This window comes from Tigriopus californicus, chromosome 2 (genome assembly GCF_007210705.1).
Source record: "Tigriopus californicus strain San Diego chromosome 2, Tcal_SD_v2.1, whole genome shotgun sequence".
Classification (NCBI taxonomy): domain Eukaryota; kingdom Metazoa; phylum Arthropoda; class Copepoda; order Harpacticoida; family Harpacticidae; genus Tigriopus; species Tigriopus californicus.
In genome coordinates this window covers 9921756-9942559 of record NC_081441.1, presented here as the reverse complement: position 1 = coordinate 9942559, position 20804 = coordinate 9921756, and the positions used below count along the sequence as shown (strand labels likewise).

General features: G+C 38.5%; 1 protein-coding gene across 1 annotated transcript; it reads left to right on the top strand.

The window, feature by feature from the left end:
• The first annotated feature begins 1838 nt into the window (after nucleotides 1–1838).
• On the top strand, nucleotides 1839–20709 carry LOC131890571 (TBC1 domain family member 30-like). Its single transcript, XM_059239945.1, has 13 exons — nucleotides 1839–2560; nucleotides 3618–3782; nucleotides 10329–10456; nucleotides 11163–11288; nucleotides 11369–11554; nucleotides 11626–11794; nucleotides 12066–12237; nucleotides 13069–13174; nucleotides 16614–16741; nucleotides 16949–17208; nucleotides 18887–19119; nucleotides 19244–19370; nucleotides 19915–20709. Exons 1-13 carry the CDS (start codon nucleotides 1918–1920, stop codon nucleotides 20532–20534), a joined length of 3063 nt encoding a protein of 1020 aa, XP_059095928.1. The 5' UTR covers nucleotides 1839–1917; the 3' UTR covers nucleotides 20535–20709.
• Nucleotides 20710–20804: the final 95 nt, after the last annotated feature.

Sequence of the window (20804 nt, the reverse complement as noted above, 5' to 3'; positions counted from 1 at the left end):
TTTTTCAGGACTAGGTTCGTGGTTCGTTAACTCTTCTGGAACATGTTGGTCGTTTGCGTTAGCGTCATTGTCAGTGGTAGCTTATTTTCAGTTTTGGCCATTTAAACAAATAAAGAATTGCCTTGCAGTCTTGTCTGGTCCAAAGACTCGAAAAGGGGTTTGTTAGGCAGTAATAAATCCATTTTGTAAGAAATGCTTGGCCATAATTCGATAAGCCCGACCATCTGCCATCAGCTTTGTAAATAGGTGTAGAATTTGAATGTTTTGAACGGCCAAATTGACCTCAATGCAATTGTCGTTGCCAATTGAAAGATCCCCAGGGGATCATTTGACCTAAGAATCTTCCTATGAACTCAAAGCGCAAAACAAAAATTGACATTTCCTAAAGAATTATAATCATTGATCCAAACACCACTTTTATCATGATCTACTAAGAAAAAGTTTGAGTTGTTTATGTTTACAAAATTCGCATATTAATATTTTACCAAGGGTTGGGTTATCTTCTGTACTTTAATACTCAGAATCATGGCTTTTAGGCGATACTCATGGTTTCATGATTTTTTAAATCTAAAGAGTGTAAATGCTAAGCCCTTGCTGTTAGAAGTGTGTAGTTCTTTTTCTAAAACTCAGTTGTTGGTTTTCCTTGTATTGTCAACTATATTTCTCCGAGAGCGCTTAATAATGTTCTCAATGTTCCAATTCTTTTCATGACAATCCAACAATTATTCCCATCTAATAATTGCGTGTTTCGACCTTCGAGCTCAAAACTCAGCACCTGTTTGGCCAATCTAATATATCTCTTATCGTAACGAACCTTGGAAAGCAGATTGTACTTCATTGAAAAATTAACACATAAGACCTTGTCCTCAATTCATGGACAACTATCATCATTCAAATTATGGTTGCATTGGCTTCAAAAAGAATTTTGCACACTTGAGTGTGCAAAGTTGAAAGTATGACTCATTTGCCTGCAACCTCCAACTTCAATTTCCAACAATTGATCGACCGAAGAGTTTTTTCAACCCGTTTTTCATCTCCAGACCCCCCAAAAATTATAATTTCATGCCTTTGGAAGGCATGGGAGTCGTGCAAATCAAAACTTAGGCTTTTGCACAGACTTCTGGAGATGTGGACTGCGAAAATCTCTTATTCCCTAGACCGTTGACTTTATTCCAAATAAGCACTTCACACGGCCAAAAGATCTTAAAGAATAGATGAACTTGGCCAAGTTTGAGCCCAAAACTATCATTAGGGAACTCAGGAGATACGTCCAAAGTTATGTATTAAACACTACTACATAAAATTTGGATTTTCGGCTTGTTCTTGCTTAGCTACAGAAGCCTTTAACAACATCACTTTGAAACGAATCACTTTGCAAATAAATAATATAAAAATGGCCTACCTTTAACTGAGGAGACCTACGTTTCATATTTTATTACTTTAATTCGAAAACTGGCTCAGAGCTGCAAAGACTTTGGTGGGAAGCTCGTTCACCGTCCATATTTCTAGCAGTTCGTACGTAGCCTTTGATTTCTTCCCCCTTTTTTCGGTTGTCCGTGAGTCAGGAAATGAATCAAGAATCAAGATATCCACCGGCATTCAGATGAGTTCCATTGACGCCACTGTTTTATTTTTCTCAGGGCTTGAAGCACCCGTAATAAGCGTCTATAGCATATCATCCATTCGAACGACACTTGTACACTTGTGGCTTTTGCCAGGGTTCACAGTTGGTGGGCTCTCTTCCTCCATCCGTGTCTCCCAACTGACACGGACTGACTCGGTGATTTCCATGTTATACAGAGCTGAGGGCTTTTTTCTGCCAGTTGAGATCCAGGAAGGCCTAGGTGATCGTTCGTTCGTTCTGTCATCAATCAGTGTTGATGACTAATCCAAGGGGTGGAAGTTGAATTCGGAGACATGAGCCAGATTCCGACATCACTACCCATTTTTCGGCAAGACACCTGCGACGATGGTGGCTTCGAAGAGGTCAACTTGAATGGCGATAATGAGTGCAACACACCCGTCAATGAGTTTGTGGACTTTAACAAGCAATTTCCCATGACCGTGGTGCAAGGGGCTGTGAGGTCCAGAAGTCTTTGCATGACTCTCTCATCCGGATTCTCATCTGAAACTGAACCTAGTCGAATGAAGGAATCCAAGGCCCTTTCTAGACGGTGGATCACTTCGACTGAAGAGGATGAAGAAGGCGGCGATATGTTCAAGGAAAGAGTTCCGGGCAGATCCCAAGCCCCCGAAAATATCTTTAAAAAGTGCAATTGGGAAAGGGTTAGAACCCCGAGTCTGGTGGACGAGTTGCTCAGCGAGATCTACGCTCGCTTTGGCGATGACTCGTCATCCCGATCCAGATCATTTGGTGGATCCTCGTCGCGTTCGCGGGCTTCTCAGAGCGGAAGTCCGGATTCGGATTGCTGGACGGAGTATTCTACGACATCAGAAAATGTTAACGGCCGACGACATAGCATCATGATTACTGTTCCTCCCACTAACTCGTCCTTGCAACGACGAGATAGTCAAAGAAGACAAAAGCTCAAGGAAAGAGGTTCGTTCTGAATGATTTTAAGGCTTATTTATTTCAGTTTGTCGCTTCTTCTCACGGGTGGAATGAGGTTTGATGTACAAGGGGACAACAAATGACTTCAAGAGATCATTCCTTAAGATAGACTGCGAGGATCTGGAAAGAGTGGTGAAAGCAGATTGTTGTATAAAAAAGAGCTTTTAACTCTGGTGTTTGAGAATTTGACCTTCCGGACTACTCGAAACAATAAATGTCTCGATTTCGCACTTTATAATCTAAAATTGGCATTTGTCATGTTCAGGATTTGACAGTCAAATCAAAAAGAATCAAAGTAAGGCCTTCAAAGTAAGGCCTTTTTTTTTAATTTTTCACAAAAATTACTGAACAATGTGAGTTTCTTTGGTTTATTCGGATAATGTTTGTGTAATGAATGACTCACTTTTGCCAAATGTACAGAAACTGCAATCCCATTTTTTGGTTGAAAAACGACTGAGAACGACCAATGAGAATTGGTCTTAAAAGGGTTCAGATTTTTTAAATTCTGCCTTTTGCTGAAAAAAAAGGTTGCTCGGCAAATAATCAATGGTAAAAAAGTGCTTGGAGGCAAGTTTGATCTATTGTGATAAAGCCGTTTGTTTTTATCACAAAAAAACTCAATTCACCACTTCTTCAGCACGGCCCATTATAGGAATAAACTACCAATTAGAATAACCATGTTTATTTGCATCTTGATCAGTAAAAGCATAACAAGCCCCAAAAAGGGCGAAACATTTTGCATTCTGATAAGAAAAAAAAACAACGACCCCCATCAAGGTAGAAAATTGCGCTAATACTTACGATTATTGCATCTCTTTATATCATACTCTCCCATTCCTTTTGATAACTATATTTTCATTCATTGCAAGCCTATAATTGAGCACTCTGTTCTACTTCTCTTTTCAATCTCCTCTCAATTCTGTATATGTAGAAAAATAATCCTCAATCAAGAGGAACAATTTTTTTGATCAATCCACTAAGTTGTCCCATTAAAGTATTTTCATGTGCGTAGTTATGTTTCTCACCACGTTTTTTATCTCCTCAGGTGCAAGTGAGCTCCGGCATGAGGTTCGTCGTTTGGAGACGCAAATCCAGTATTGCATGAGCCAATTGACTCGGCAAGTGAAGCGTCGAGATCGATTCAGACGGAGACGAGAACGAGAGAGTAATCTCATTACTGCCATTCTTCAAGCATCCAGCCAAAAACGAAGTAAGGCACTGAGTGGGCGTTATTTTCATGGAGCACAATGCTCTCGTTGAGAGGTTTGCTCATTTATAGGCTTACCTCGTCAGGTGTCTGACTCAAGATATAGCTTGGGAATACAAGAATAACAATTTCGAATGAATATTGATTAGGAAAAGGCAACGAACCTGACCTTGACCATCACTTGAAGGGGATTGAAATGGTTTCTCAAGGATTTTACCAAAGTTGATGTTTAGATATAAACTGAATTTATGTCGGTCCGTGGATTGTGCAGGGTGGGCATTTCATTTTTGAACACTTTTGTCCACCCTTGTCCAAAAGTGTCCAAAAAGAAGGGTGGACTAAAGTGGACTAAAGTGGACAAAAATGTCCAAAAATACGAACCTTTAAAACTACAAGTCTGAAGGAAATTCTACATGAAACCTGTCTTTAACTTCAAAAATTTATCATTGATGGTTCCAAAAGCAAAATAAGTCTTGAAAACCTCTGCCATTTACCTCTAACATACCCAAAAAAAGATATTTGAAAGACAGGTTCTTAACTTTTTTATCTTATCTTGGACAGCAAGCAAGGAGCAAAGTGTCCACTTGCAGAATACAGCTGGTGCAAGGCATGCGAAAACTTGAATAGCTAGATATTATATTCTGGTTTAATAGCTTAATTTATTCAACATTATTAACTTTTTTGTAAGAATACTTCTGCACTTTGCACTTTTACTTTATATATATTGTTAGGTATATTTTTCAACTTTTAAAGATGCGTTTGATGTCAGTAAATGAGAAGAATGGCTTTTTTAAAGAAACATACATCTTAGTTTTTACATGTATGATATAAGTGTAATTCATATACTCCTTAAAAATATAAAAAAAAAACATGATTAGATATTTGATATACTGCTGCTAAGATTTTTTCAAATCAAGACTTAATTTTAGTTAAGATTACTCAGCCACTAAATGCCCTGATTGTAGTGTAGCTTTGGCTTTTTAAAATTCAAAATATATTCATGATATTTATGTTGACTTTACAAAGCTGTATTGTATCAAGATAATGAATTGAGATCTCAAAAACTCATTTTAGTCTATATATTAGAAATTAAAATCGTTAGTGAAATGATATGTCTTTTTTCTACAAAGGCTAGTTGGTATTTCATATTTATGTACATTAGAAAAGCTTAGATTGTATTAATTACTGATTCTATTTCCTGGTTAACATCTAGGTTATGTAAAGAAATAATATGATTTAGGGTTTACCAGTTTGTGCTTGTTAACTCCTATTTGGACAATTCTGCCCACTTTTGTCCACTTTTGGACACACTTCTGGACACGTTTGTTGACTTGTTGGCCAAAAGTCAAGCTGATTCTCAAAATTGTCCACCCTGTCTGCAGTGGTCTTTTCTATTTATTGAATTGACAATATTTTGAAGTACTATAAAAATTTTGACAAATTTTCGGCTTCCGAAAATGAAAGGTTTGTCAAATTAATCCAAATCTAAACAAAAATGTGTTTGCATCCTCCTCCGGAATTTACAACTATTTCTATCTTTCGAAAATAGTTTTACCCCCAGGTGTATTTTTTCATGCAATCATAGGTAGTATCCTGAGCAACCCTTTACACATGCAGTGTTTATTCATATTGATCTCCCAGAAATTGATTTCATAAATAAAATACTTTAGGATTTCTTTTACGTTTCTTTAGATTTCCACAAAAAATAACATGATCGAAGCCTATCAGATGTATCCAACAAATCAAAACAGTGGATCAATGTTGCACATAGTAAAGTTCATGTTTGAATTTGCCTTCTAACTTAAATGAAAAGTGCTGTGTAGCTAGCAAAAATGCAAAAAAAACTGTCACGAAATGTTCTAGTTGTTCTGAAAAAATGCAACACCTCCATTTTGCAACTTTGGCTCAACCCTACCCATGACCGTTGATTAAAACATCTTTCTCAAAACACATTATTTTTGAATTATCTAATTGCAATTCAAGTAAGATCAAGAGCAGGAAATGCTCGATCTAGAACTTTAACAAGCACAAGGCCGTTCCCACATCTTACTCGCTTAACCAATTGACACAAAATGTTGGAAACTAATATAAGATTTCCTCAATTCGTCTTCACAACCCCTCCCCTTATAAGAAAAACAGATTCTAACCAATAGATAACCCTCCTTTGTTCTGCATATTGAGAAATGCTATTTGTACGAGGTCGGGCAGAGACGTCATTTTCCTACTGATATGCACAGGAACCAACAACAGCTGACTGTTCCAATGGACCAAGTGCTATGCGATAATACGGAACACAGCCTTCAGGCTCAGAGTCTTAAGGTGCACAAATCGAGCGAGGAAGTACTCCGACAGACCATAGCAGAAAGAAAGAAGAGAACCTACGTCATCAAGCAGGCTCCTGAATGCGATGGTGAGAAGACGGCAGTTCAACTGCTAAACTGGTTCATTTGGAACAAGGACAACCGGGGAATTTCCTTCCTCTCGTTGGACCTGCGTTTTCAGAGAAATCGTATCAAGTCTGGCTGAGAGCGGGATGAAGCTTCACTCTTCTCAGCACAGTATGTTGGTCCTTGAATTTGGAACCAGTTGCAGTAGAGAGCTCGGATCGAGTAGAGAGACTTTTGTTCCCGTACATAGGCTGGAATCATTGACAGATGGATCCCAAGTGTCTTGGTTAATCTCCAGGGATGGCCCAAGACATCGGCCATTGTCACGAGGAATCGGTTCCTGAAATCTAGTGAAGGCCATGAGGCCATTCTTAGGTCCGTGGTTATATTTATGAAACTGTGCCATGAGATGTTTGGAACATCTGATAGTCCGTGCTAATGTACCTTGGGGTCATGAAGATGACAGAAGAAACTCGAAGAGCTCGCTCTACCTCAAATAAGAAGCCTTTGGAGACTAAAATCGTGAATAACCTTTTCAAGAGCCTCAAATCTGGCGTTCAGAATGGGGTTGAGGCCGCTGTGAAAGCCGGTAAGCGATCGATAATGAAAACTAAGCGGGTTGATACAGAGGAATCAGGGACAAATGTTTCTCTTTTCCATTTTTGTAGCGTTCTTTTAATGCAATCGGACTGAAAGGTCCTGTTCCATAGTTTTATGGCACTTCTCAATGGCCATTAAATGGGAACGGAATGTTATAGGTCGTACTAAATGAATGTCAAGTTCGGTATGAAAATAGGATCGACGAGCCGCGATGAAAACCGAAACTTTTTTTTCTTTTCGAGTTTCTTCTAGTGTTATTCCCATACTTGACACGTAACAGAGCGCTGAAGACGAAATGGAAATGCCATTATGAATAAAAAGGTTCTCAGCAACCATTTGTCTAAATCATCATTGTCTTTGAAGACAATTGAAAATCAAGATCGAGTTCTGAATTATCGAAAGGGTGACTAATTTAGGATATTCAACTTATTCTTAGATGCATCCAATCATATGTTTCGGTTACTTAGTAGAGTAGCAGTTCCTACATGCCGATTTCCTAGGGCGTACAGGGTGTAAAGAAATTAAGGGCCTCCATGGCTGTTTTTTACAACATTTCTCCCTCCTCAAAGATTTTTTTGACATTAAACCACAAGCATTCATTAAGAGGAATTGTTAAGAACCTGATGACATATTACAAATGGTTCAACGTTATCCTGGAGGCGATGGGTAGCCCTCTGATAGAGTGCCGTCAAAACAATGTCTGAAAATTCAAGTGAGCGCAGTGTGAAGGTCAGAACCAAGGCTAAGGGCATCCTGAAGGCCGGCAAAGACAAAGGAACGTTGGTGAGCCTTTCAGTGTTCATCCTCAAACCATTGGAAAGTCGAGACCCTCATGGAAATGCAATAAATCCTTTTAGAACAGACTGGACCGATGGCCGAAATCTGGATTTTCAAGACTCAATCTTTAGGTGGCTAAACATCAGAAGGCTACCAATCTCCTTTGGAGTAAAATTGGATCATTCGTGGTATGGTGTTAGGTTTTTCAATAATCCCTTTTAATGAAAACTGGAGATTCAATCTGATCAAATCATTATTTGAGTTAGGGGGTAGGATTTTCAGAAGCGACAAAGAGCGGCCCTTAATTTCTTTCCACCCTGTAGCAGTGGCATTCAAGTCTTTCAGGTAATTTTAATTTAACTTATCTTTTATATAAATTTTAAGCTAAACATGACCACCTTGCTCTACCCAGGGACTCTGAAAAGCTTTAGTGTCCTTGATCTAACCACGGACTTCTAGAAATATGGACTGCGAACGAGATTCCCGGCAAATCGGCCTGCTCTGGGTCATAGCCACTCTGAGCCATTGTTCGAAATCAAGTAAGAAAGTAAGAAACGTAGATCTCTTCAATTAAAGGTAGGTCATTCTTATATCATTTACTTGTAAAGTGGATCGTTTCAAAGTTATGTTGTCAAAAGCTTCTGTAACTGACCAAGAGCAGGCCGAAAATTCGAATTTTATGTAGCGTTTACAACATAGCTTTGAACATGTCTCCTGAGTTCCCTAAGCATAGGTTTGGGCTCAAACTTGGCTGAGTTCATCTATTCAATAAGATCTTGTGGTCGTATCAAGTGCTTATTTGGAATAAGATGAGCGGTTTAGGAGATCGGATATTTTTGCTTCCGTTTGCAGTTCATATCTCTAGAAGTCCGTGATCTTACTCATCACTTCATCATTTAAATGCTCATGTTTTGGCTGTTGTTTTTGTTGTTACCGCACTAATATGTCTGTGATAACTCCTATTGCAGTATCTATGTATTGCAAGTTTAGGGAATCAAGCTTTCAAAAAATTTCAACCTTCGAACACAAAAATCAAATGTTTGGTTTGACCGCTATTACGTTTACAAGTTCTAAAACTGAAGCCTGAAAATATCCGATTTCTTGGTGTCATATCAAGGAGTCGAGAAAACATGTTTGCTCTTTTCGAAAATAGAATAATATTTTTACTTTTTTGGGAGTTCTATGGAAAATTTCGGAGAAACTATATGGAAGATGTTGCATATCATTTAACTATGCAACATTTCTCGTTAGCTTCTAGATTTCAAGCATGAACAAGAGACTGCACAAGTATAAAGCAATTGTTTCTGTCAATTTATGAGCCATTAAGTAAACCATTTTTTTTGTAATATGCAGTAAAGTAGGGCCAAACATATTTGAATGAACATTCGCAACCTTCGTAATATTTTTATGATTTAAGATGTTTTCTACAACATTACAAAGTTGTGCATTCTTAACCAACCTGCAAACCTAGTGGCATGCAAAGTCTCCAGCTGGTGAATTAACGATTTTGTAAAAAAAAAATAAAGTAAAGCCACTTCACATGCAAGTATCATTTTTGTTTTAGGTTACAAGGGACCAGCGATGGGCATCATTGATTTAAAACTGGGTCGGTTTTTAAATAATCACAATTAACTTGGCTTGATTAATTACTTTAGAGCAAAGTGTATGGTCCATTTTGGAGACACAGCTAAATTTATTTAAATAGAAAGGAAAATAAAAGAAGTTTTATGTATACGCATATCGATTTTAAGGCAATATTTTGCTCTTTTTGGATTTACCTTCAAACAGATATCTATAGAAAGTGGTATAGGTAAAAAAGTTTCAAGCGTATTTCAGAGCAAATACTAGTTGAAAAGACGGAGACTTTTGAGTCTTAAAAATCCTTTGATATTGAACCTGGCTTGTTTGAGACCCACGCAAGTAGTAGCAAAAGCCAACCTAAACCTCTTAATGAACTTTCGTGATATTTTGCTCGTTTTGGATTTACCGTCAAAAAGATAACTATATAAAGTGATATAAGTAAAAAAGTTTCAAGAGTATTTCAGAGTAAGTAGTTGAAAAGACGGAGACTTTTGAGTCCTCAAAATCCTTTGATTTGAACCTGACTTGTTTGAAACCCACGCAAGTAGTAGTAAAAGCCTACCCAAACCTCTTGATGACTTTGCCTGATATTGGGTCGTACATTCGTTAAGTCGTCTTCACGGCTTGAAGGAAATCTGCCAAATATTTAGCTAAAACGAAAGGAAATGGCATTCAAGCACTGTGATATGATCCCACTCACCAGTTGAATTAATCAAACTTATACCTATTAATCTGGGCCATGTTTCTGTTTTTTTTTTTACCTAAAAAGAGGGATTTCTCGGGCAAGTTACCTGTAAGTTGTAAAGCGGTCATTTTCAAAGGTGAATTCATAACTGATATGGGCTTCAATGGCAAAGCGGTAATATCCCTATATTGAAACACCCACCATCAAAGAACAAGCCGAGCGGCAGAGCTCCCATCTGGCTCCCGCACAAACAAATAAATACGCCTTTAGTGACCCAGTATGAAAAATCCTTACGTTCCAGTTTCCAGTCGAGTCGAGATATTCATCACTGCCGACCTACCCTCTCCTCTAGAGCTTGAAACTGCAACCATTGTTTTCCAGTATTTCATATGTCACTCTTCACCTCAAAATAAGACATGTCATGCATTGTCCCTTTCGCATGTGCTTAAAGGCCATCCAAGCCACATTGCCTCTGTTCCCACGAGACTTGATCCGCTCTTCTTGTTGTCGCTCTTTCAGGTCAAGACACTCGCATTCGCTTCAGTTTGGAGCCTCTGCCCGGGGATCCTGGTTACGCTCAATGGAAGGATGCCATGAAAATGGTTGCAAGGCTGCCGGAGGGCGTCCCATTGGAATTTAGGAGAAAGGTAAGGCTGTGGATCTCTGCAACTCTCCGCATCCTTTCTTTTTTCTTGTTCAATTCTTAGCTTGAAGGTATCGGCTTATTTTACTTTTTCATGACAACGAATATGAAGATTATGCGTTCAATTTGCATTTTAAAAACGTAGAATTTAGAAAGTTAGAGTTTGTTGGCAGTTGAAGAAAATTGTAGACCATCAAAGTGAAGAGAAGTTTTTTCAATGAACATTCAGATTGAAGCGATATATCTTTTTGGATGTCGTATTATTCATAAGTTTAAGGTCACTTCCTGTTGAGCACATCACGTTTTACCATCAAGGTCATGAAATTGCGGATCTTTTTTTAACAATTATATGGCTTAAAATGCATGGGATGCACAAAATTACGCATAAATTTGGACGAATGAGACATTTTTAGGACTTTAAAGATGTTGTCCAATATTTTCGCATAAGTAAATATTTTGTCCCCTCTGACGTGCTCTCTGATTTATTGAATGTGAACGAAACAAACTCGTTCAAAAAGGTAAAAGAATGTTCCCATTTCGCCTGGAAAAGGACAAGTACCAAAGTAGAAATATCTAGTTTTTAGCAAATTGGCAAGGTCTTATGCGACCATTGGTACACGCTCATTTGGAACAAAGGACGAACTTAAAATGTAGCACAATGATTCCGATCACAAAACTGATTTTTTTCCATATCCTACTTCCATTTTTAGTTGTGGTTGAATTTATCGGAGAGGTATTTAACCTCCCGGGGAGTGGATTGGAAGAAGGCCGAAAGGTTTTGCTTTAATGAATGGAGCAATCCCGATGACGATGAGTTGGGCCTCCAAATTGTCAGAGTAAGTTTGTGTCCATTGACGTTTGATTGGCATCCAGGGGGATTCCTGTCAACCTGTCTCACTCTCTCTCTCTTCCTCAGGATCTTCATCGTACTGGTTGCAGCCTCTTTTGTGGCGATAATGCCGAAGACAATCAATTGATGCTCAAAAGAGTCCTGTTGGCTTACGCCAGATGGAACAAGTCCATTGGATATTGTCAGGGATTCAACATGTTAGCCGCCATCATTCTCGAGGTCATGGAGAAATCTGAAGAGGATGCTCTCAAGGTGACCTATCCAGCGTTTGGGTCAACCTAATGGGTGTTTCTGTATTGATACCTGTTTTCTATTGCATGCAGGTGATGATATACATGATTGAAGGCATCCTCCCTGAATGTTACTTCACCAACAACTTGCGAGGTCTCTCCGTGGACATGGCAGTCTTTCGAGATCTACTGAAAATGCGATTGCCCAAATTGTCCAAGCATTTGGACAGCCTTCAGGAAGACGCACGGGATGGTGGTGCAGGTGCGAATCTTTATTGAAGTACATGGTCCTTGGCCTTTTCCTTTCTTCCATGCACAATAGGTCCATGAAATTTCAAATTTCTTTATCTCGTGCCCAGTTTTTGGTGAAAACAAGTTTTCTTTTATCCAGAACCTGAGAAATATATGCTCAATAATATGCTTACAAAAGTTATATAAACTATTTGCTTTGGTTCTTGAAAAAAATTAATCAAAAAATGAATCCATTTCTTGAAACTAACTTAGTCCACTGCCTTTTTCGTTTTCCCTTGCAGGCACAAGTTATGAACCTCCATTGACCAATGTGTTTACAATGCAATGGTTTCTGACCCTTTTCTCGACGTGTCTACCTAGAGATTTGGTGCTTCGGGTCTGGGACTTGATTCTGTTGGAAGGCAACGAGGTCTTGCTGAGAACAGCTTTGGCCATTTGGAAAGGCTTGGAAGAGTAAGGTTTTGGTGGATATGTAAATATCCTATGCCACATTTAATGCAATGAAATGTTCTGTTTTCATAACTCATAGAAATGCAATGTGTTGGCATTATGTTAACATTATCTTAATTACAGTGTTGTCCCTATTTACTGTCCTAGTAGTAAACAAAAAATTGCCCTAAACTCAATCGATAAACCTGCTTTTGCTGTCAATATTGAGGAAACCAAAGTATTCTTGAGATATCCTGGCGAAGTTTAATGCAAATTAGTCAATTATCTATTATAATATCATCCTCACCTGGGGTATGCCGATAGTCCCCGATGTGTAAACGCTCTACTTTCAATAGACGTCTCTTTTTGATCAACCCATTTTAAAATCTTATTTAGTATTTTTTTTTATCAATGAATATAAAAGAATGCCGCGGAAAAAATATTGTATTTATATTTTCATGTAACTTTATGCAATTATGGATGTGACATGATGACAGATTTAAATGACATCAACGTTTTATTCATCATCAGTTTTGATTTAAATATTTGAATTAAATATACCAATTACATATGCTTACATATCATAATACAACATTTTTTTTAGAAATGATCTAGGCTCTTGGCATTCTACGTACTGACACCATTTGCATTGATGTGCATGGTCAAACAGGTTTTTGAAAAAGCAGGGAACAGAAATCAAGGAACTGCCCTGTGTACAATTTTAACTTTTACACCAGCAAATTCCTACACTAGTTTCACAAACATGACAAAAAAAAATGTTTTATTTTTTATGAGTGGTTGGCAATGCTGGCAGGTGAATTGAATTCGATTGATTTGATTTTGCTTACTTTGCAGGAGAATATTACTTGTTACCACAGCTGACGAATTTTACGGTGCCATGGGACAACTATCACAAGAAATGTTGGACTTCTCTACCGAACAATCGAATACCCTCGTTAAGGTAACGCAACCATTCTCAGATTCAAGTCATAAAAATTCAAAATTCAAATGTCAGATTTGGATTTTTGATCCGTGTTAAGTATACATTCTTTATTTTAAGATATCCTTCGAGGCATCTAGTTTTCGTTATTCTGCGTCGTATACAAATCGGGACCTGGTATAAAGCGCTAGCGTTAAGATCGGGAATTACGGGATAAAAATTTAACTGATAATTATTTTGACAAACCTTGTCCAACGCACAAGTCATTATTTGAATAAAAACACGTTTATAAGGTTTGTACAATTTGTCAAAACAAATATACTACGAAGCATTACGACTTTGATAAGTTAGCCTAACAATAACTCACATTCGATGAACACTTTAAGTGGTTTAGGCTGTCTTCTTTCATTTTGACTTGATGACGCATACCCACAATGCCAATCGTGGTAGCTCTTCCACAATAAAAAAATTATTGTGTCAAAAATAAAAGTTATCCGCAATCAGGCGAACGCATACTTGAAGCCCAGGCTACAATGGTCAAGGAATTTGAGCTGCTTGTATGTTCTTATAAGACATAGAGGAAAAAATGGATGCCGGCTAACTCCATGAAAACTGACCTAGTCGAGGCACGAAACCCAAATTTTAACGAGCTAGCAAAATCAAATGGCAATCCATGGGATTCTAGAGAAGTGGACTACGAACGGGAGTAAAAGTTTCGGATATTCTGAACCATTCACTTCATTCAAAATCAGCGCTTGATTAGATCACAGGATCTTGTCAAAACGACGAAAACCAAAATCATGGTCATATGAAATATTCAGGAGATGATTCAAAGTTACGTAGTAATTAAAACATAGCATTTGAATTTTCGGCCTGCTCTTGGTCAGCTACATAAGCTTTCGGCAATTGAACTTTGAAATGACCCACTTTAATAATAAATGAGCTAAGATAACTTGCATTTAATTGGGAAGCTCTCAAGACCAAGAGCAGGCCGATTTTTGGGAAGCCCTTTCAACATCCATATTTCTAGAAGATCATGGACAATCCTACAATGCATTCAAAAAGCTTCACGTGTCACCTGAAGAGCCGATTCATCATGGTTGAGGATCAGTTTTACTTAATGGAATTCTGTTTGCCTGTTTTTTTGACGACAATAACGAACTTTTCACATCATATCTCGAGATGTTATTGGATTTGTGCCATGTGTATGCAGGAACCAGCACTTTGTAGAGCTGACCTTTACCTTATTCTATGGTATCTGTAAAGACGGAGGATTGATCCAGCAAGACTCTTTTCTTGAATTTGTTCGATATTTTGCTCGAGCCTCATGCGAGAACCACGCCTTGTCAAATCCAAATTCAGCTTATACAGTATTACTGCTTTTTGTTGGGAAGGGTTTGATTTGCCAAGGTAGGTGGATAACGTTTGAGGAATCTTTTTGCGGACTTTCTCACGGCAATTGGGATTGGGATCCCCAGCAATTCCATTTGTTCTAGTTCAAGCAATTTGTTTTGTTAATTACCGTAATATACGTCTTTTTAAGGGCAATGGCTGAACATTTTTCCACATCGAATAAACATTTGTGCTGAGTTTGTTGAACTTTTTTGTGGGACCAAAAGAGAGGTTGATGAACTCTCTTTTCGACTGGAGCAATGACTAATGAGTTATGAGTAATGACAATGGAATAAGATGGATATGACGCGGCAAAGCATGAAGGATAGCTTCCGATCTTTTTACAGACCCCGGGTCGACAATTCTCCTAAATAATGCTTTAATTAATAATTGACACTAAAATGTTTTGAATTTATTTGCGCCAAAATGTGTAGGTGACATCTGATTCATATCGAAAAATTTGCGGGTATTAATTTCATTCGTGTAAATCCCAAATACATCTGACGGGTAGTATTTTTGATATGTTCCAGAAATGATTCACTTTGCAGATTACAGTAGGTGAATTTTGATGCATTGTTGAATCGAGTAACGGAATGCTGCATTACGATACAGGGTGCGAGGGCTTATATTGCAAAGCTTTTTGCACATTATAACTCTTATTTGGCTAAATAGAATTAAATGTTAAACATACCATAAAAGCAATGGAGCTTAACTGGTTTATATGTAAACAAATAAATTTGATTGGATTCGTAATGTCGAAAGAGCAGGATGTCAAAGGTGTGGTACTATTGGGGCTCCGCGCCGGAAATTCGCAAAAGGAAATTTCCAACTTCAACAACATCCCTCTCAGGACTGTTTACAACATCAAGAGTCGATTTGAAGAGGACCCTGAGGGTGTTGCATCAGCCAGGAAAAAATATGCTGTGAGAAGTGACAAGAAAGACGCTAATTTCATCGCCAGAGTCCAGGACATGATCAACGAGGGCCCAGGGTGCTCCATGCAGTCCATTGCAAGAGAAGTTGGTGTGAGTGATTGGTTAGTGCGACGTATTGTGAAAGAAGACATTAGGTACTGATCGTATGTGCTGCGCAGAGGCCAGTTTTTGTCACTGGAGATGAAAGAAAGAATTTCTTAAAGCAAGTTGCCTTCTGAATCAGCTCAAACGCCAATAAAGTCCAGAATTGGCTGGAGGAGAACGTGCCAGAATTCTATGAGAAGGACTTCTGGCCTCCTGGGAGTCCAGATTGCAATCCTCTTGACCGTGTGGGGCATGGTTGAAAAAGATGTTAATAAGAAACCTCACAACACAATTGAATCAGTCATGGTCAAGGTCAAGGAGATGATGACCTCCATGGACAGGGACGATATCCAGAGGGCCTGCTCAAGATTCAGGGCAAGGCTGGAAGCTGTTGTTGAGGCCAAAGGCGATTTTTTTGAATGAAATTAAAGAACAATGTCTAGTTTTGTTGCCAAAGAAGAAATTATACAAAAAACTTTATTATTTTTTATTTTATCGCATTTTTTTTTAATTGCGCATTTTGTGCCAGATAAGCCTTCGCACCCTGTATATGGATACCTTATCAATTTAGACTTCGACAAGAAATGTTTAGTAGAAATTCGAGAGCGTCGCAATAACCGATTTTCCCGCCAATGCCTCAGTTCAGCTCTTTTGCACAACCGAACCGTCAAACTTCAGCAATTTCTGCTACACGGGCAAGTGACATATTTTGTAAGAGTCTACTTATTAAGTATGCAAGCCAGACATTTGAACTTGGCAAACCATCAAAAGACAAACTGTGCCTGTCCTCAATCCTCCTGATATGAATTGTTTGCAATCACAATGAAGCTGTGGAATCAAAATACATTCTTGCATCAAAATGTGGAACACTCCACAGTTTGCAACGCAATTTTTTTTCGCTAAAATTGCGACATTTAGCTCACATTTGGACAAGTTAATTATTCAAAGGTTAGAAGAAGGTAAAGTCTTCTTACAAGACTAGAGACAACTAAATAGATGTTTGACCTTTCATCATATCACATTCATATTACCTCTTGCCGCCATTTTAGGACCTGGTCGAGATATCACCATTTCCATTCTCAGAAATTGGCGAACTGAGAGAAAACTATACTTACAACATCACACCGTGGTCCCAAGGCATAGCCGTGGCTAAAAAGGGCCTGAAAATATTGTACAGGTGAGAAATTTTCCACGATTCAGCCAGGCATTTATTGAACCCAAGCACACCTGAAAGATTGGGGTCACCGTCAAATTGCTCCCAGAGCTGTTTTCACGTATCCTCAGTACACAAACCGTTCTGAACCATGGCAGAGCTAAAAACATATTTCAATAACTTGAGGTGGTTCACTTCTGAGTTTTGGATCCATCGCTTGCATAATTTCAGTGATGATGAGGACAACATGGACGAGGATGAGGAGAAGATTGCAGTGGCTGCCACGTTTGGCATATCTGCAGTGTTTAAATCACCCAAATCGCCAGGGAGAGAACCTCATAGCAAGAATGCTTTAACCAACGTGGGTCCAAACAAAGGACCTTCAGGACTAAATGTGGATCGAGAACGACTTACCGTGGACATATCGGCATTGAAGCAACAGTACTCTAAACTGAGACAAAGACAGAAACAAGCCCAAATTATTCTAAGCAGTGAGTGCTTGATCATTAAAGTATATATGTACTTAGCACACACATTTTCAGTTCAAAAGGTCAAAGGAAATGCCACTGCAAATCAGTTAGATATTTGGGTTTGTCTTCGAAGGAGCCGTTAATGGAGGTTCAAAAGATCCTGAAAAGTGAATAACCCAAAACGTTTGAAATTGAAGGAACTGGCCTTCTCAGATCTTAAACATTAATAAAACCTAATGTGATCATTTAGCAAAAGGACACAACGCAAATATGACATTATTCGAATATCCCCCCATTGCATAATGTAATACATTTGATTAACATTACAATATATTTGAGAGATCTCCATGGGTAATAGTTTTAAAAAAATGTACATGTGTTATGTCACCTTTCAAACTAATATTGAACCTTTCGCCTCTTTGATCATAGTTCAAATCCATGCTTTAAGTTTTGCATTGTATTGTTTCCCTCAAATTCCCGCGGGGAAAATGAATGGGTTGATCTTACAGCAGGTTTGAAGTCAGACTTGGGAGAGGTGTTTGAACGAAATTCACGATCATACAAATTATAATTCGTTAAGTTATCAGTTATCATTCGAATTTGAAGCTAAATAAGATAATTGAGTTCTTTTTTGCTTTGCAGTGTTGTGGATTTCATTCCCACTAGCGATAAGGAAGATCATAAAAATGGCTATGACCAGGGCTCGAAAAAAAATGCTTTTGAGGGCCAAGTTGAGGGTTATATAAGTAAAAGTTTAGTAAGATGAATATTTTTGTCGTTTTGAACTGCTGGGATTCCAATCTCAGGAGCGCGCGGTAAGGAAGTCAGCAAAAAAGGAAAGAAATAATCACTTTAAAAAAATTTTTAAAGCACCAAATGATTTATTTTTACAGGAAAAATAAATCTTAAATGCAAAGATATAAACCTGTTTAAAAGCAAAAGGGCCACATAAAAAGACAACATTTTACTGATATTGCAAAAGTTTGGAGCAATTACCAAGGGTTTCAATGTATTTCATTACCTCAAAGTCTTTGAAATCAAACGCATTGAAGCTGTCTCCTAACTTGCACCCCCAAATTAATAACCCTACCCACTAAAACCACGCAGGTTTCTAGATCAAATTCGGTTCTTCGGGGTACTTTATTTTATCTAATTCTCAGGGTGAAGAGAATTGGGCTAATATGATTTTTTTTACATATTTGCCCTTATGCGTGTGAAGTATTGAGGTTCTATTTGCATTTTTAGGAGAAGCTTGAGCATACAAATTAAACGTTGAGCTTTTGTTTGTTTCAATATTTTGCTATGTATTGAAGAAGTATTTGAAGTTGTTTTGCCGTGTCTCAAGTGCAACAAAATTGTTTCGTTTACTAAGATTAATTTTATTAAATCTTAAAATCACCTTTCAATGCGGCTTCAATCGATTACGCAACAATTGATTCCAGTGTGTCTATCAGTGCCAAGTGTTTTCCAACGTTTTGTTATTTTCATAAAAACACCGGTTTATAAATAAATTTAACCTCTTATAGGCACTAATCTCTCCTAGCAACATGAACTGGCACGTTTCAAAGCCTCAATTTTATTTACCAAAACACCATCCTCGAATGAATTTATCCCTGCACTTCATGAAAAGATACACAGAATGACGTAAATCTGAGAGGCTTTCACTAATTGATGATATGATTTATTAACTTGTTTCTAGGTGCAATGACCAAGCATCTCCCAACGGAAGGAGGTTCTGTTCCACCCACCGGATCCAATGTCAACACATCTGTTGCCATGAACCATCTCCTCTTGGGCAAGAAGCCATTGGTCACCACCAAACCGAGGCGAGGGCCTATTCCCGGATCAGTTCCAGCTCCCAAGGCCAAACCCATCGGGCACACTCATGGACCCAGTTCCAAGTGCCAAACTACCCAAGTTTTGTGCCCGCAGGTATGACAACCTATTTTGTAAAGAATGCCAGATTGCCTGCTAGTCTTTGTTCGGAAGGTATTCTTGAGAAGCTATGAAGGTGACTGCTGATGCTATTGATGGAATGAAAACGTTGTGGTTTCAGCCTGAGATTGTGGTGCCCAATGGGTACCAATTGAGTACTACCACCCGACGCAAGAAAGGCAGTAGTCATCATTCACTGTTTTCGCCGGAGAGCAAGGGAAGCGAGGACAAACTGGAGGAGAACCAAGGTGAGTCAAGGCCTTTTTTCCTGCTGAAAATGTGCTATTTATGGATCAAGAACTGGCCTTCCTACTTTCGGGAAAGGCTATAAGGAAAAGTATTCGAGAGGGCATTTCGTCGGCCAGTAGGTATTTTTTTTAATTGTTCCTTTTCTTTCATGGAGATCTGATATGCCGATTGAAGGCTCAGTTTGTTATTTGAGGGAAATATTTGTAGGCTCATTGCTTTTTTGTTTCCAAACATTTAAACATAAACTTGATTAATAACCAATTTGTAGATGAAAATTATGCATGGTCTAGTTGTGTTATCACTTGTCATCCGGTGAAAAGTAATTGACGTAAACAGGGAAGAACTAATTTTTTGGAACCAAATATATTGTTATAAGGCAGAATAGTAAATAACGAGAGATGTTGTCTTTGAACGATATTTATTAACTATAGGCATGTTAGGTTTATTGGTTGACTAAACCAAACCAAGTTCACATATTCAGTCGAAGCTTTGGCATAAAAATGTATTTATGTCCTAATAAAATAAACTTCACACATGTTTCAGAAATCGATGCTCCAAAGGCTAAAACCGAAGAGGTAACTCGTTTCAAACGTCCTGGATCTCGAATTTCACGGAGTTCGTCGACGGAGCATTTTATTGGAGCGAGTGATGACGAGACCGAGAATGCCACTGACCTCGAAGAGCTCCCAAGGGATTTGGAACATTTGGATTCAGCCAGTCTAAAGTCCGATTGCGATAATCGACAATTCGCCGAGGCATTGATGAAAGACTTTGATCGCGCCATTCACGGAATCGATGAGATCGATGAATATGAGCCTGTGATTGTGAACTCGGCTAATAGCGAAAAAGCCATTCAGATCATCAAAGAGAACTCGGAGATCCTCGAGAAGATTCTGAGGAAGAAAGGCGAGAAAAATGTTCCCAGTCTAGAGAAATCCCTGACTACCGAAGGGTCGATGGATTTGATTGATAAAGGCTCGCGAAGGTCCTCGATGATGTCCCGAAGTGTTTCGAGTGGAGGGCAAAGGCGAGGCTCGAACCCGAGTGGTCCAGTCATGGGGTCTATTAAACCCATTACGTTTAACCCATTTCCAAAACCTGTGACAATGCGACGGAACAAAGAAGTGGGACGAAAGCTCGGGCTTTATTCCACGGTCAAATAAATACCGGCTTTTGTAACGTGTGCAAGTCTTTGATGCTTGATGCGTGCTGTATTCCATAATGGAAAACGGGAGTGTTTCCATTTGATAAATGTAAAATGAAGCTTGTGTGCCAATGTCAAACATAACGTTTCAGGAACTCGCTGGCAATCAAATATAGAAATATACCATCCATGAACTAGTGGTTTTCAAGTGGTTTTGCTAGTATTTTAGTACTAAAACGATAGCTTTCATGAGGCAGGAAAGTGTGCTTGGTCATTTCCTTTTTTTGAT